At 40.8% G+C, this 13,908-nt stretch overlaps 1 protein-coding gene across 12 annotated transcripts in view; it reads left to right on the top strand.

Annotated features, from left to right (window-relative positions):
• Positions 1 to 3,277, top strand: part of ADCYAP1R1 (ADCYAP receptor type I) — a 150,739-nt gene extending 147,462 nt beyond the window's left edge. For 7 of the 12 annotated variants that reach the window (XM_058031142.1, XM_058031195.1, XM_058031186.1 and 4 more), the window contains one exon: positions 2,899 to 3,277. In XM_058031142.1, coding sequence (XP_057887125.1) covers positions 2,899 to 3,108 — 210 coding nt within the window. In that variant the 3' untranslated portion in view covers positions 3,109 to 3,277. The remainder of the gene's footprint in view (positions 1 to 2,898) is intronic. The other 5 variants (XM_058031211.1, XM_058031203.1, XM_058031177.1 and 2 more) reach the window with 4 other exon arrangements.
• The last annotated feature ends 10,631 nt before the right edge of the window (positions 3,278 to 13,908 follow it).

Raw genomic sequence — 13,908 nt, 5'->3', positions numbered from 1 at the left:
ATCCCAGGCACAAAATTTTGCACTGATTTTGTTGAATTTTACCCTTTTCTTGCCAGCCCACTCTCCCAGCCTGTTCAGCTCTCTCTAAGAGGTCTGTCATGTCTCTGTCAACCCCAGTTTGGAACCATCAGCCAAACTGGTGATGGTGCTTTCAATCTGAGATTCATCAGAAGATGGTGAGGGCCTGGCACAGGGTGCCCAGAGAAGCTGAGGCTGCCCCTGGATCCCTGGAAGTGTCCAAGGCCAGGTTGGACAGGGCTTGGAGCAGCCTGGAGTATTGTATTTGCTGGGAAATGTCCTGATGAAGGGAGGAATGATGAATCTGACTCCATGTTCTCAGAAGGCTAATTTATTACTTTATGATATTATAGTATATTAAAGAATACTATACTAAACTATACTAAAAAATACAGAAAGGATACTTACTCAGTGCTAAAAAGATAATAATGAAAACTTCTGACTCTTTCTAGAGCCCCAACACAGCTTGGCCCTGATTGGCCAAAGAGTGAAAACAACTCACAGCAGAATCCAATGAAACAATCACCTGTGGGTAAACAATCTCCACATTCCACATGTGAGCACAACACAGGAGAAGCAAATGAGATAAGAATTGTTTTCCTTTTCTCTGAGGCTTCTCAGCTTCCCAGGAGAAAAACCCTGGGTGAAGGGATTTTTCCAGAGAATGTGAATGCCACACTGGGGTAGTAGAAGGTGCCCCTGCACGTAGCAGGGGGTGGAAGGAGATGACCTTTAAGGTGTCTTCCAACCCAAACCATTCCATGCTCTGTGTGGAACAGTGTGGGGTCCAATATCAATACCTGAAGTACACCATTAGTGATAAGGTGCCAGGCTAAATAAAAAAAAAAATTGTTCACCTCTCAGTGTGGTCTCCTTCCCCTCTTGCAGATCATCCACCCACCATAAATCTTTACAGCTTTCCTAGGAAAAGGCTGAGGAGAACAATGTCAAACCCTCCACTGAAGGCTGAGTTTTCTTGGGCACCACCCAACTTGTGCCAGCTTCTCTCCTGAGCCCTGCCACCTTCCCCCCTTCACACACACAGCCCAGGGGTGTCAGATGCCCAGAGCCACCCCCCAGACACCACCTGGGTGCCTTGCAAGCCTCACACTCCTCTCAGCACATGGCAACTGCTGCTGGCCACATCTGTGGTTTCCTCTGGTTCTCCTGTTCCAAACTGCATTTCCCTGCCTGTTTATCTGACTGAATAGCTGGGGTAATTGTTTGCTGAATTGATGGAAAAGGGTTCCCTGCTCAGTGTTGCCCTAAGAGGAGCATGGAACATCTAGAGTTCATCCATGAACTCTAGAACCATGAACATCTAGAACCATGAACTCTAGAACTTCCATGAACTCTGAGTGGAGTTCTCTCCTCCACTGCTACACATCTCTTGTGCAGCCCAACAGTAAAATCACTTTATTTTCTTCTTTTCAAGGGGGCTGACTGCAGGTATAGCCTGGCATTGCTGATCTCTTGTACAAAGAGGTCTCAAACTCTTTAATCCAAGTGATTCCTTCTCAGATAAACCACAGTAATCTCCAAGCTCATAAAATAAACTTATGGGTTGTCTTTGCTCATGGGCATAGTCAAGATCTCCTGAAGCCCCTTGGAAGGAGTGGGGGAGGTGGTTCTTTGCCAAACCAACACAAGCAGGTTAATTAAAGCCATTTCCCCTCTCAAGATATCAGAAAATGGTAATTAGAGGATGTCTTGTGCCTTCACTAAATTTCCTACAGCAAGAAAATGTTGGAAATAGCACACTTTTACAGATTCAAATGCTATTCCCTTTTTACAGAGAAAATATAACTCAATTTTCTATCTATTTTTAATATATATATGTTTTAGATAACTTTAACCCAAATAGGAATTTGTAGGTCTTAGAAGTTTTCCAGGTGGATTTTTCCTCCCTGTAGTTTTTGTCCATACGATTGAAGCCCTTGTTTAGCATTATGACTAATGCTCATTCATTTTGACAATATTAATCCAGGAAAATTCATCAATGTCTGTTACAGACAAGACAAACATCTTTGACACAGCAGCTCATTGGAGATTGGAAAATTATATTGGGAAAACATCTCTACATATTTCCTTGTTCTTACACTATTTCATTCAGAAATATGATACAGAGATGAGTAATCAATTAAATGTTGGTCCAAGCTACTACAACCTCTCTTATATTAAATCTTTACTCCTTTATCTATTTATCCACTTGTGCACCCCCCAGCAGTGTTGCCAGTAAACCGGTAATGAGTGAAAGGTAGAAAAGCTGTGGGATTATTTACTTATTGCCTAATTGAACTTCTGACCTTGGGTTGTTTTACCTTTGATTTACTGTGGGTGCCAATAAAAAAATAACCTCTCAAGCAAAGGAGGGTGGCACAAATGTGCATTAATCCCAGAGCTGCTCTGCTTGGGGAGGATCTGAAAGCAAGAGGCAAAATTCTGTGTAAACATACATCCATTAATGGTAGGTGAGAGAAGCTGCCTCTGAGGACAGGGTGTTTCAATATTATCCAGTGTTTTTGATTGCTGGTTTCTTGGCTCCTTGCTGTGTCTTTGGTACTGGCCAATGATGAAAACAGGCTGTTTTTTTCTCCAGGTGGTGTTGATCAGGTCTTCCATGCACCTCTGGGCTGATCCTAAATTATCTGAAGTCAGATACAGAACCTGGGCTGGGCTGTAGTTCCCCACTACATGCCCAGACCTCTTCCAGCCATGGAAAGTAATTTCAGATTTTGCTGAACTGAAGAGTTTAATAATAAATAACTGGTTTACTAAACCTTAAAACCAGTTCTGTTGAATTGTGGGGTTTTTTCTAATCTTGATAATTTGTCAGCATGTCCTCGAGCGGCTAAGTACATAAAAAATGACCTTTTGAAGTTTCTCCCTAAAGGTGCAATCAGAAATAAAGAGAAAATGGAGGAGCTGGAAAGTCAACCGGTATTTTGCTGTGGATTTCAAACATCGCCATCCTTCTCTAGCGAGCAGCGGAGTGAACGGGGGGACACAACTCTCCATTCTGAGCAAGAGCAGCTCTCAGATTCGGATGTCCAGCATAAATGCAGAGAACCTGGCGACATGAGCAGCTGAGGAGAGCAAAGCAACCAACGAGCAAACCAAAAACCATCCCTTGAAAAAGAAAAAAATGAAATAATAGTTTTGGTGGTGGTGCAGGTCTCGTTTCCTTCCCTTTCCTGTTCCTTTCCCCTTTCCCTTTCCTTTCCTTTCCTTTCCTTTCCTTTCCTTTCCTTTCCTTTCCTTTCCTTTCCTTTCCTTTCCTTTCCTTTCCTTTCCTTTCCTTTCCTTTCCTTTCCTTTCCTTTCCTTTCCTTTCCTTTCCTTTCCTTTCCTTTCCTTTCCTTTCCTTTCCTTTCCTTTCCTTTCCTTTTCCTTTTCCTTTTCCTTTTCCTTTTCCTTTTCCTTTCCTTTTTCCTTTCCTTTTTCCTTTCCTTTTTCCTTTCCTTTTTCCTTTCCTTTTTCCTTTCCCTTCCCTTTCCTTTTTCTTTTCTCCTTTCCTTCTCCTTTCTTCTCCTTTTTCCTTTCCTTTTCTCTTTTCCTTTTTGTTTCCTTTTTCCTTTTCTTTCTCCTTTCATTTTTCCCTTCCTTCTCCTTTCCTTCTCTTTTCTCCTCTCCTCTCCTGTCCTCCCCAGAGGTGAAAAAACAACAGAAATGTGTAAATATCTCTTTTTAACAGTCACTGTAAATACCCAGCTCAACTCAAGGCCATTAATGGAGAATGTTTAAAAGACAAACAAGAGGCCCAACCCACCCACTCAACTATTCCCATTTCAGAGCATCTGCGAGTAATCCGTGTCCGTCCAAAGTAACAAGTGATTGCTGTGCAGTTGTGATCCTTGGCTGCCAAACTGATCCTACTCTGTGAATGGAGTAATTTTTCCACTTGGTTTCCATTTTGGGTTGGATTTGCCTATTTTTTGTTTTTCCCCAGTCCGACACGTCTTAGCCTGTCCTTGTCTTTTGGCACGTGAATTTCCGCAGTGTTTCTCTTTGGAGTCTTAGGATGGAGCTAACGTGCTTGGGTTGATCAATCCAGCTTGATTCAGGAGGATCTCCAGAAAATTGAGCTCATGGCTGGATTCAGACGTCCTCGATGGATTTAGAGGAACAGCTGTGCCAACACCAAACTGCACATCAGTGCAGGAACTTCAGGCAAGAGCAGTGGGATCCGCTGTGCTTACCATACCCAGGGACGCTCCCAGCAATGCTTTCTGTTCTCGCTAAGCTGTGAATTTTCTAAAAGGGCCATGAAGTTGAGATATAGCTCTATTTTTGGCATTGATTGATAGATTGATCATTTGGACTCTTTATATCACAAATAACTGTCCCTCCCCTCCCACCTTAAGAGCAAGAGGCAGTTCCAGGGTGGCCTTTCCCTCCAGATGATCTTGAACCTTCTGCTCCAGTGGCCACACATGGCCTTGGTGGCTTTGGGGGCAGTGCTGTCACACAGAGTGCCGTGCTTTTGCAACCTGGTTGACTTCTGAGTGCTGACTCTTCCCTGCCAGAGCAAAGAGGCACGAGAAGGACCTGGTGGGATCACCCTGGAAGGTAAAAAAAAAAAATCACCTGCATTTGGTGAGGAATAAAACCAACTAAACCGAAAACTAGGATGGCACGGAAGGAAAGGATAAAGACTTTGGATGACTTCCCACACCTGGCAGTTCTCTCTCTCTCTCTTGGGATATTCTGTTTGTTTCACCACCAATGGTCTTACTGCTTTTCTTAGAGAGGAACTCGAATGTTCTTTCAACCTTTGCCTTGTAGTTAAAGCCACGACTGCTACAAATCTACTTCAACCCAATGTCGATGATGTCAATTCTTAAGAATCTTTATACAGCGCAAAAAAGAAAGGCCTGGAGGGCCGTCCAAGCGCTCCCTTCACCTTGGATTTATGAATTTATGAACTGAGAAATATATATATATATATCTCAAATATATATATATGTGCGTGTATGTGTATGCATATATTACAAACAAAGATGAAAATGGCATTTTAAATGTGAAGTTTTGAACTGAAACTAATAGTAACCAGGAAATTCAAAATTCAGGCTTGTTCTTTGGTGTTAGTTGACATGATCATAAACTAAAAAACAGAAAAAAAAGTGAAATACTTGGAATATTAGTGTCAGCTGAGTGTGAGCTTTTAATTTCACTGGTTTTTGTTAGTTTAAGTACAAAAGAAAAAAAGAGTTTTGATGTCATTTTAAGCAGAGATTTTTAAAGATAATCCTAGTTTACTTATTTTTAAAAGGGGAAAAAAAGAAAGGTCTCAGAAAGTTGTGAAAGAAATAATAATTATAATAATACTTAACACTTATATAATCCTTTATGGGAATATTCTGCTCTTGGCTGGAGCCATCTAAATGAATGTAAATTTAATTCAAAACAGACAGAAATGTTTTTTGAGGTCATATTGGTACAGGATCATGCTCTTAGGAGATGGGGACAGCCCTGTCATGTGAAATCTGCCGTGGCACAGAGGACCAGCAAAACAGCTGAAACCACTTCCATTGCACTCCAGGTTCATAAATGGGATTTATATGATCCAAACACCTTTTTTTCCCCCAAGTCTGCGGCACTGATTTGCTGCTCTGAGAGCAGAATTTGTTTCCCTCTTCCCAGCTCTCTGCAAAAGTCAAAGTGTTTTTAACTGATAGATTGGCCCTTTGTCTTTCTTCAGATGCTTCTTAATGCTATTTTAGAATGTTTCTTTGTGAATCGGGTACTTTGCTGTCCAGAAAAATTTGGCAAAAGGCAGATTTATCAGGTAAATGCATGTTTGACAATTTTCTGTAGGATGGGTTTTCACAAGGATTATATTGCCAACACTGTAAATGTATTATTAAAAGAAAAATAAAAAGAAGCTATTTTTGCATGAATGGCCATTAGCCAGTTTTCAAACATTATTAAATTAGAATTGTGGAGAAAAAGATGTCAAATATCTGCCTCTAGCTGGAGACTTTTTCTTGTTTCAGCCCAGAGCACGAAGCTGTTTGGATCTTTATTTTTTTTGCTGTTTTTGAAATTATTCTGAGCTTACATCTGGGTTTTGTGTTTTCCTGGCCATCCTAGAGTGCTCTGCAGTTTGAGTTGGTGGATCTCAGTCCAGTGCCTTGTGGGCAAATGTCCACATCACCAAAACCACCCTCTGACCCTGCACACTGGAGACCAGGTCCTCAGCTAAATTAAATCAGTACAGAAAAAACTGCTGTTATTGTAAGAATAAACTGCTTCACCTGGAACTGGGATTTGGCCTCAGCACATTGCTATTACCATTAGTTTTTGATGGTCCCACATAGAGAGTCCAAGGATGGAAAAATTGTGAAAAATTGGATTTGCTCCTTAATTCCTTGAGCCAATGCTCAGGAGTTTGGAGAGCAGTGGAGGGGAAATTTCTGTTGTTGTAGATATTGTGTTTCTTGTTCAGTAGAAAAATTGAATCTGTTCACCAGCAATGAATTTAGCAGAAGAAATGGGACCTTCAACATATTAAATAGAAAATATATTACACAAAAAAAAAAAATTTAAAAAAATAAAAGCAAAACCTATTATGATTTTATTTCTCTGAATAAAAGTGTCGATGCACTGGCAGATTTGGCTTTTCCTGAGTCACTGGAACTTTCCCAGTGTCCCTGGAAGGGACAGGTCACACTGGATGTGGGCACAGTTATGGGATCCAGACTCTGATGCCATGGCACCAATGAGCTCTCCACAAATCTCTCTGTTGAATGTAAGCTGCAGGTGCTGGCCAGGTGTGGCCACCCCACAGGGGCTGATTTTCCATTTGTTTCAGGAGGGAAGAATCCAACAGGCAGTTTGCTTCTCTGTGTGTGTAAATATCAACCGAGTGTAACAGTGCTTTGTTTGATTTTTTCACTGTGAAATATATTTTGGAGCTAGAAAGGCTGTGTTATTAAAACCAGTACACAATTAAATCAAAACAAACAAACAAAAAAAAAGTGTGCAGTGCTCCTTGAGCCATTTTTTCTACCATGTCCATAATGTATTTCCTGTCTAATTTTCTTATTTTGCTTTTATAAATGTACAGACAACTTTTTTGTGCTGCAGGTTTTGTGACTATTTACTGTATCTAACCACTGTTTTGATTATTGACTTGTCAGTGTGGAGTGCTGGTACTGCAGGACAATTCACATCCCAAAAATGAAAACTACAACCTAGATTGTAAAGGATGAGGCTGTTCCATTGCTGCATGGTGATGTCACCTCCTTTTCCTGTCACTTTTAGTATTTCTGGAACTCAGAAGCCAGGGAAAGAACCTTAAATGCTTAGTTCTGGGAGGTTTTGAATCATAGAGGAAAAACACTCAAGTTCCTCTGCATTATTTAAATATTTGCATTTGAAAACCAGGTATTAAAATGGGGCGGTGGGAGAAGGGATGAAGGTAGGTGAGTCCAGAGGAAAATGCAGTTTGGAAGTTAAATCCAGACACTTTATTGGGTGTTTGGCTGCTCCCTTTCAGCATCTGTCTCTCATTGCACCTTAAGAACAGTGCAATGACAAGGCTGAATCGCAACCAGAAGTGTCCATGAACTGATAATTTGAGTTTCCCTTTGCGAAGATGACTCTCCCTGGATTCTCTCCATCATCAATGGGAGTGAAGTTCATAGAACCAACAACCAAGGCTGGTTGATGACCTTGAATGACAAATTTGGTCCAACCTTTCATGAGAAAGGGAGCCAGGATGAGTTTATCCCACACCCTGCCCAGTCACCTCTTGAAAGCCTCCCTTGATAGGGACCACACCTCATCTCTGGGGAGGTTCTTCCCATGAATGGATGTTCTCACTCTAAAAAAATTCCTTTCATTTATCAAGATGATCCCTCTCCTGGTGCAGCTTGTCGCCCTTGTATTCTCCACGTGGATCCTTGTGGAAAAGAGAACTTTCATCCTCTTTCTGACCACTCTTTTTGGTGAGGTGGCCACTGAGGCTTCTTTTCTCCAGGGAGAAATTCCCTTAGTTTTTCTTCACTGCCCCCATTGTCCATCCTCTGATGATATTCATGGTTCTCCTTGTGACCTTCTCCAGTCTGGCCACTTTCTTGCATTTTGAGGACCAGAATGGGACACAAGAGAGAGTTTCTTGCACTCGTGCTAAAAACCTGACTGTGAGACTCCGATCCTCCAAGGATTTGTTGCCATAATTTGCCTTGCCTATTTATTATTAAAATTGTGGCTTTTCATAATATTTTCATGTCAAAGGTGAATGAAATTCCACTTCTGCATAGCAGGATAGATCCAGTGCTTGCATATGAAAGGAACTTCTGGTCAGCTCAAAAATTCAGGTTTTTTCCAAAACCCCCACAGACAGAAGAAACCAGTAATTAAAAACAGGCAAAGCAAAAATGACCAAGAACAAAACATATTCACTCAAAATGAAGGAACCTTTTTAATTGGCATTACTTTCATATTATTTTACTCCCATTCCTAAACTGATCACCTCTCCTTTTAAAATTCAGCACCGTTTTTTCACCTTCTCTTCCCATTGGAAAGTTACTGTAAAACTTTTTTGGCAGTTAAAAATCCTTTATCTGAACCTGGAGTTGAACTAACTCCTGGCTCACTTGGATTCCTTGTCATACTGATCTTGCCTCCAGTTTCCTTCTCTTTTCCTGAGATATAAACAGCTTTATTTCAGATGAAGTCTCCAGTTTGTCTTTGATCACACAGCTGCAAGATAAGACTAAAAATAGTCGTGCTATTAAGCTGCGTTTCTCTCAGCTCTAATCCAAATTTGGGCAGCAAAACCAGTGCAAAGAACCAAATACAGGCAGACATGGATTTGTTAAAAATAGCAGGAAAATTACCTGGAAGCAGCTGGCCAAGCATCCTGGGGGAAAAGGAAATAAGAAAAGAAAAATAAAAATTAAGAGGAATATTTCCAGTTCTTGAAAATGTATAAATGAGATTTGGGGTTTGAGCAATTTTTGTTCAGCCAAACCTAAAAGGAAAATAACTCCAATATTTTGCTTTTCTGTTTTCAGTTATAATCGTGCAAGGGAAGCTTTTCCAAACCAATAGATGTGACACACATTCAGTCAAAATGCTGCAGGAAATCATGATTAAAACAGGTTGAAATATGCTGATGGTGTCAGTTTGGGAGGTTTCAGTGCTTTTGTCTGACACTACTACTAAATCTCTACTAAATCTGACCTGTGAACCATACAAATATCCAACTTTACACTATTTTTCCAGCCCAGTCCTGACAGAAATTACATATTAAAATTTCAGAGTTATAGCAGAAAAAAAAATTTGTTCACAGTGAATTTAACAAACAGTAGCAACAAAATAAATGCAAATGCCATTAATTTAATTGGCTTTGAATAAAATTAATGCAAAGCCCATTAATTTAATTGGCTTTACTTGCCTTGGTATCTGAACTTGGGTTCCAAGAGTGTTTCAGAAACAATTGCCCATGTCAGAGGTTTTCAGTCTGTGAAATTTATTTAGTTGGAGGCATCAGAGCCCAGAGATTATTTTTGAACTGTCCATAGATTATTCTTAAGGAAATTAAGTTCATTTTTTGTATAGCAATAGTTTCTTTAAGGCTATTGAAGAGCTTTAGTCCTTTCTGTATTTATGCAAAGGCTCCCACTGATCAAAAACCTAGAAAATTCAATAAATTAAGATTTTCCCCATAATATTATGTGATTCCACAATCAAAAACCTAAAACATTCAATAAATTAGAATTTTCCCCATAAGTTATGTGATTTCACAATGCCAGACCTTCTCTTTTGTTCTGAGATCTTTCTCATGGGGCAAGGTTCCAGAGCAAGGTGAGCTCATATTATTAATATTGTTTTTCTGTGACCACAGCATGGGAGGTCTAAAGGCTTGGTGAGAACAGGATTTTGGACACCACATGGGATCCTGCCTGACAGGTTTAGTGTCTGCTGCAGCTCCTAAGTCATATCTGTGGATATCTAGGAAATAGATAAATTCACATAGTGGGATTCAGTCTAAACTCAGACTTTACCATCTCAGTGGTTCCTTGGACTCTTTTTCTGCAGCTGTGAAAACATAATGCAAAAATACAGCCAAATATCTGTTCTTAAGTAGTTTTCTTCCTTAGCAGTTGAATATTAAGGGCTGTATTAGATGTGCCCCTTTCAACATCTGGCACTACTGGCATGAGTTATTCTGGCTCAGAGCCAAACCTCTGGAAGAGATCCTGAGCAGAAGTCTAAGGACACACCCACATCACTTAGACACCAAAAGGGAAGATTTCTTCCTTTAATCTGGTTTCTGCACTTTGCCTTTTTGGTCACTAGAGAGAAATGAGCAATTTCAGAGGACAAGCATCAAAAAGTTTTAATGTCTGCTCCAGGGTGAGATGATTCACACTTTGCAATTGGCTGTTTCTCTCCTCCAGGACATCTCCCTGACCAGACTAGAGACAGATGCTGACCCTGGGGAGGCCGAGATAGAAATTAATTTTCCCTGGCAACTTTGCCCAATCACTATTGTTTTGTCTCATGCATGCTGAGAAATGATGGTCTTGAAAAGTGGCTCCTGTTGGGTATTACCGACCAGATTTGGGGGAGGTGGATGCCTGGTAAAGAGTTAGGAGCTCTTATGGAGAGTTTTAGGATGCTTTGTTCTCCCTGTCAGATTCTGTCCATACAACCAGCACTTCTGTGTCCAGAAACAAAACATAGCAACAGCGCACATGCAGTAAAAAAAAATATAACAGAAAGGATTTTACCCTCTGATTTTAGCAGTCAGGCACATGCAACCAGCTCAGAATTGCATTTAAGAACCAGGTAGGAGGATATGGAGGATGCAGCAGCAGCTGAGGATGCTCTGATGTTGATGATGCTCCGTGTATATCTGTACTAAAGAGCTAAGTTCAGCTAAATACACATTGTACTTTGTGTATGAAAACACACCAGCAGAGCTTGAACAATGTTTTGAACCTCATGGTCTTTCACCTTCTTATGATTCAAACTGCAATTTCCCATTGGCTTTCTTTTGGGGAATTCATCCATGTGAAGAATTACTGTGTGATATGACACTGTGTGATATGACACTCTTCAGTGTCTGAAATTACCTAGGCTTCTGCATATGCCTTTCCCAATGGACTTTGTGCTTGCAGAGAAGTCTCAAGAGGCCTTTGTGTATCAGTATAATCTGTAAAAAAACAAATATTTGGTGTGTTCATTCTCTTTCCCTTCTCCTTGTCAATTTAGTGGCAATGCAACCTGCTATAGCTCTGAGAAGAACCAAGTTGTTGGATGGAAAGCTGTATTTTGGCTTTTGACTGTGTCAAGGTACAAAGTTACTGGCCTGTTGGGTCTAATACTGACCTTTTTTGGTCAAAATTGGTTTCATTGGTAATGGGATCTGGGGTTATTCAGCTTTGTTATGAGGTGGAAACACAGATATCAACTGCTGCTTTCTAACCTTTTTTGTGTTTTGAGAAATTGTTTTTAACATGTATACTGCTGTAGATGACACAATAAATGTATTATCATTTTGTAAAAGTCTGTTCTGATATAAAATTGCACCAAAGAGAACTTTTTGTCTGTGAACTTACAGGGTAGTGTATTCTTTTCCTGAAGCAGAAGCTCTTTGGGCTAAAAGGGTTCACTGGCTTCTTCATGGGAAGGAGACCCTGGAATCTTCTGGCAAAGTCACTCCTGGATCAACCAGGGGTGAAATCTCTGCCATGCAGTGTTCCTTCTCCATAAACCACTGCTGTTTATCTCCCTGCATCATTATCAGGCAGGACTGTGGGCCAAGATCACCAAACCAAATGGAACACACTCTCTAAAAACTCTCTAAATATTTAGTCCCCTGTTGATCAACCCTCTGGCTTTGATCCACAGGGGACTAAATATTATTCCTACAGGGTGTAAACAGGAGCAGAAATTCTGTTGTCCTCAAACAAAGATGTAGCTGAAAGTAGAAACAGATCTCTGTAGCACCAAATGTGCTTCAAGGCTTCCTTTATTTTATTTTAGACAAAGCAAACTTGAAAAGTTTGATCGCCAGGGTAATTTTTAAAGCAGCAAGTCAAAATTTTTAAAGCAGAACCAGAGCACACAGCCTCGAGCTCACCAACGGAAATTTAGGTTGGATATCAGGAAAAAGTTTTTCACAGAAAGGGAGATAAAGTTGCAGTCCCCATCCCTGGGTGTGTTTAACAAGGCCTGGATGTGGCACTGGGTGCCAGGGTTTGGTTGAGCTGTTGGGGCTGGGTTGGACTCGATGATCTTGAAGGTCTCTCCCAACCTGGTCATTCTGGGAATTCTGTGAAATCTGTGAATTCCATTCAAACTCCTGAAACAGAGGATTCCACAGAAGATGAACCATTTCTGATATTTCCCCCATCTCCCTCCATCAGTTCCCACCAACCTTTGCCTGTTCCTCATGGATTCCCCCACACAGACTGCATATTTAACTCATTGTTGGGCCCAAGTACAGGTGTTTGGAGCTGTGATGGGAAGATGGACACACCTTTAGTGAAACTGAGGTCAGAGATGTGCCAGGGAGGAGCAGGGCTGGAGATCACCACCCCACAGCATCACTGAGGCAGGACAGGGAGCAAAGGGAGCCACAGGCAGGTCGGGAATGGGGAAGGACAGGACAGATCTACATATTTTTATTTTTGCTACATTTCAAACCACGGTAAATGCCCTTCACATGGATTTCCTCTGTGACCTGAGGCAGCCTCAGCCCTTTTTTTTTTTTTTTTTTTTTGAGTTCTGGAAAATGGGGCACAGGATGTGTCTCCCCTTCCCACCATGTGCAGAATAGCTGCACCACTCAATGTCTCCCTAATCACAGAAATCAAATTTAAAAAAAAAAACCAACAAAAAACCAACAAACAGGGAGTCTGCAAAAACTCTAATTTCTAAATGCTTTATGTAGTCTAAGTGATGTTTTCAGACAGAGAAAGAAAAAGCACCTCCAAAGTATTTCAGCCACCCTACAAGCCCTGTGTAAATATTCACTATTTCAAAGACAAAATACCACACAAAACCACATTTGCTCCAAACCCCACACACCTGATTTCAATGAGGACAACTTCAAGGAGCAACTGCCTTGAATTCAGCTGTATTTTCTGCAGTTGAACAAATCCTCCTCAGATACTCAAATAATTCTTGCTCTGGGTGAGTTAGGCAGCCTCAGGGAAGCTCTCAATGTGCAAAATAGATAAAGCTGCCTGCTGAAAGGATTTATTTTAATTTAGAGCCCAATCAATCAAAAATTCCTTTAAAAAATGCTGAAATTATCAGAGTTTGAAATCTACTCAGAAATTTCAGTTAACAAACTGGTTTTGCTGCAACACCTTAAAAAAACAGCTGGGAAAAGTAGATTTTGGCCTTTTCAGGGGGTCATATATTTGTAAAGGGATTTAAAAATAATACCTGTTTATTTAAAAAATAATTATTTAAAAATAATCGCAGCTGCCCTTTGGGAGTGGTATAAAACTCACTCAGGAGAGCTTTGGGAGCCCTGCTCGGTTTTGTGGCTGCACACATCCAGCTCCAGGAGGTGGCAGTGGCTCCGCACGGAACACACAGCACAGCTAAACACGGCTTGCAGCAATTCTGCTGCTTTCTCGAACTTTCCAAAAAGCAAAATACCCCTGAAGCATTCCCGACTCATAAATCCACCCCCTCGAACTCAGGTGTGTCACCAAAAAGGGATCAGGGTTCTCTTCACAGCCCAAATCAAATATTTCTGCAAGAAATTTTAGCACTCCCCAGGATTATTAGCCTTTTATTTTATAAAGCCTCAAATGAAACGTTCAAACTCACACAAATTAAATGTACAAACTCAAATGAAATATCCAAACTGACACGAAGTAAATGTACAAGTCACAACAGCTGTAATTGCCACTTG

Source organism: Melospiza georgiana, chromosome 1, assembly GCF_028018845.1.
Source record: "Melospiza georgiana isolate bMelGeo1 chromosome 1, bMelGeo1.pri, whole genome shotgun sequence".
Classification (NCBI taxonomy): Eukaryota; Metazoa; Chordata; class Aves; order Passeriformes; family Passerellidae; genus Melospiza; species Melospiza georgiana.
Note: the sequence above shows the minus strand (reverse complement) of the source record. Positions and strands in the feature narration are given on the sequence as shown.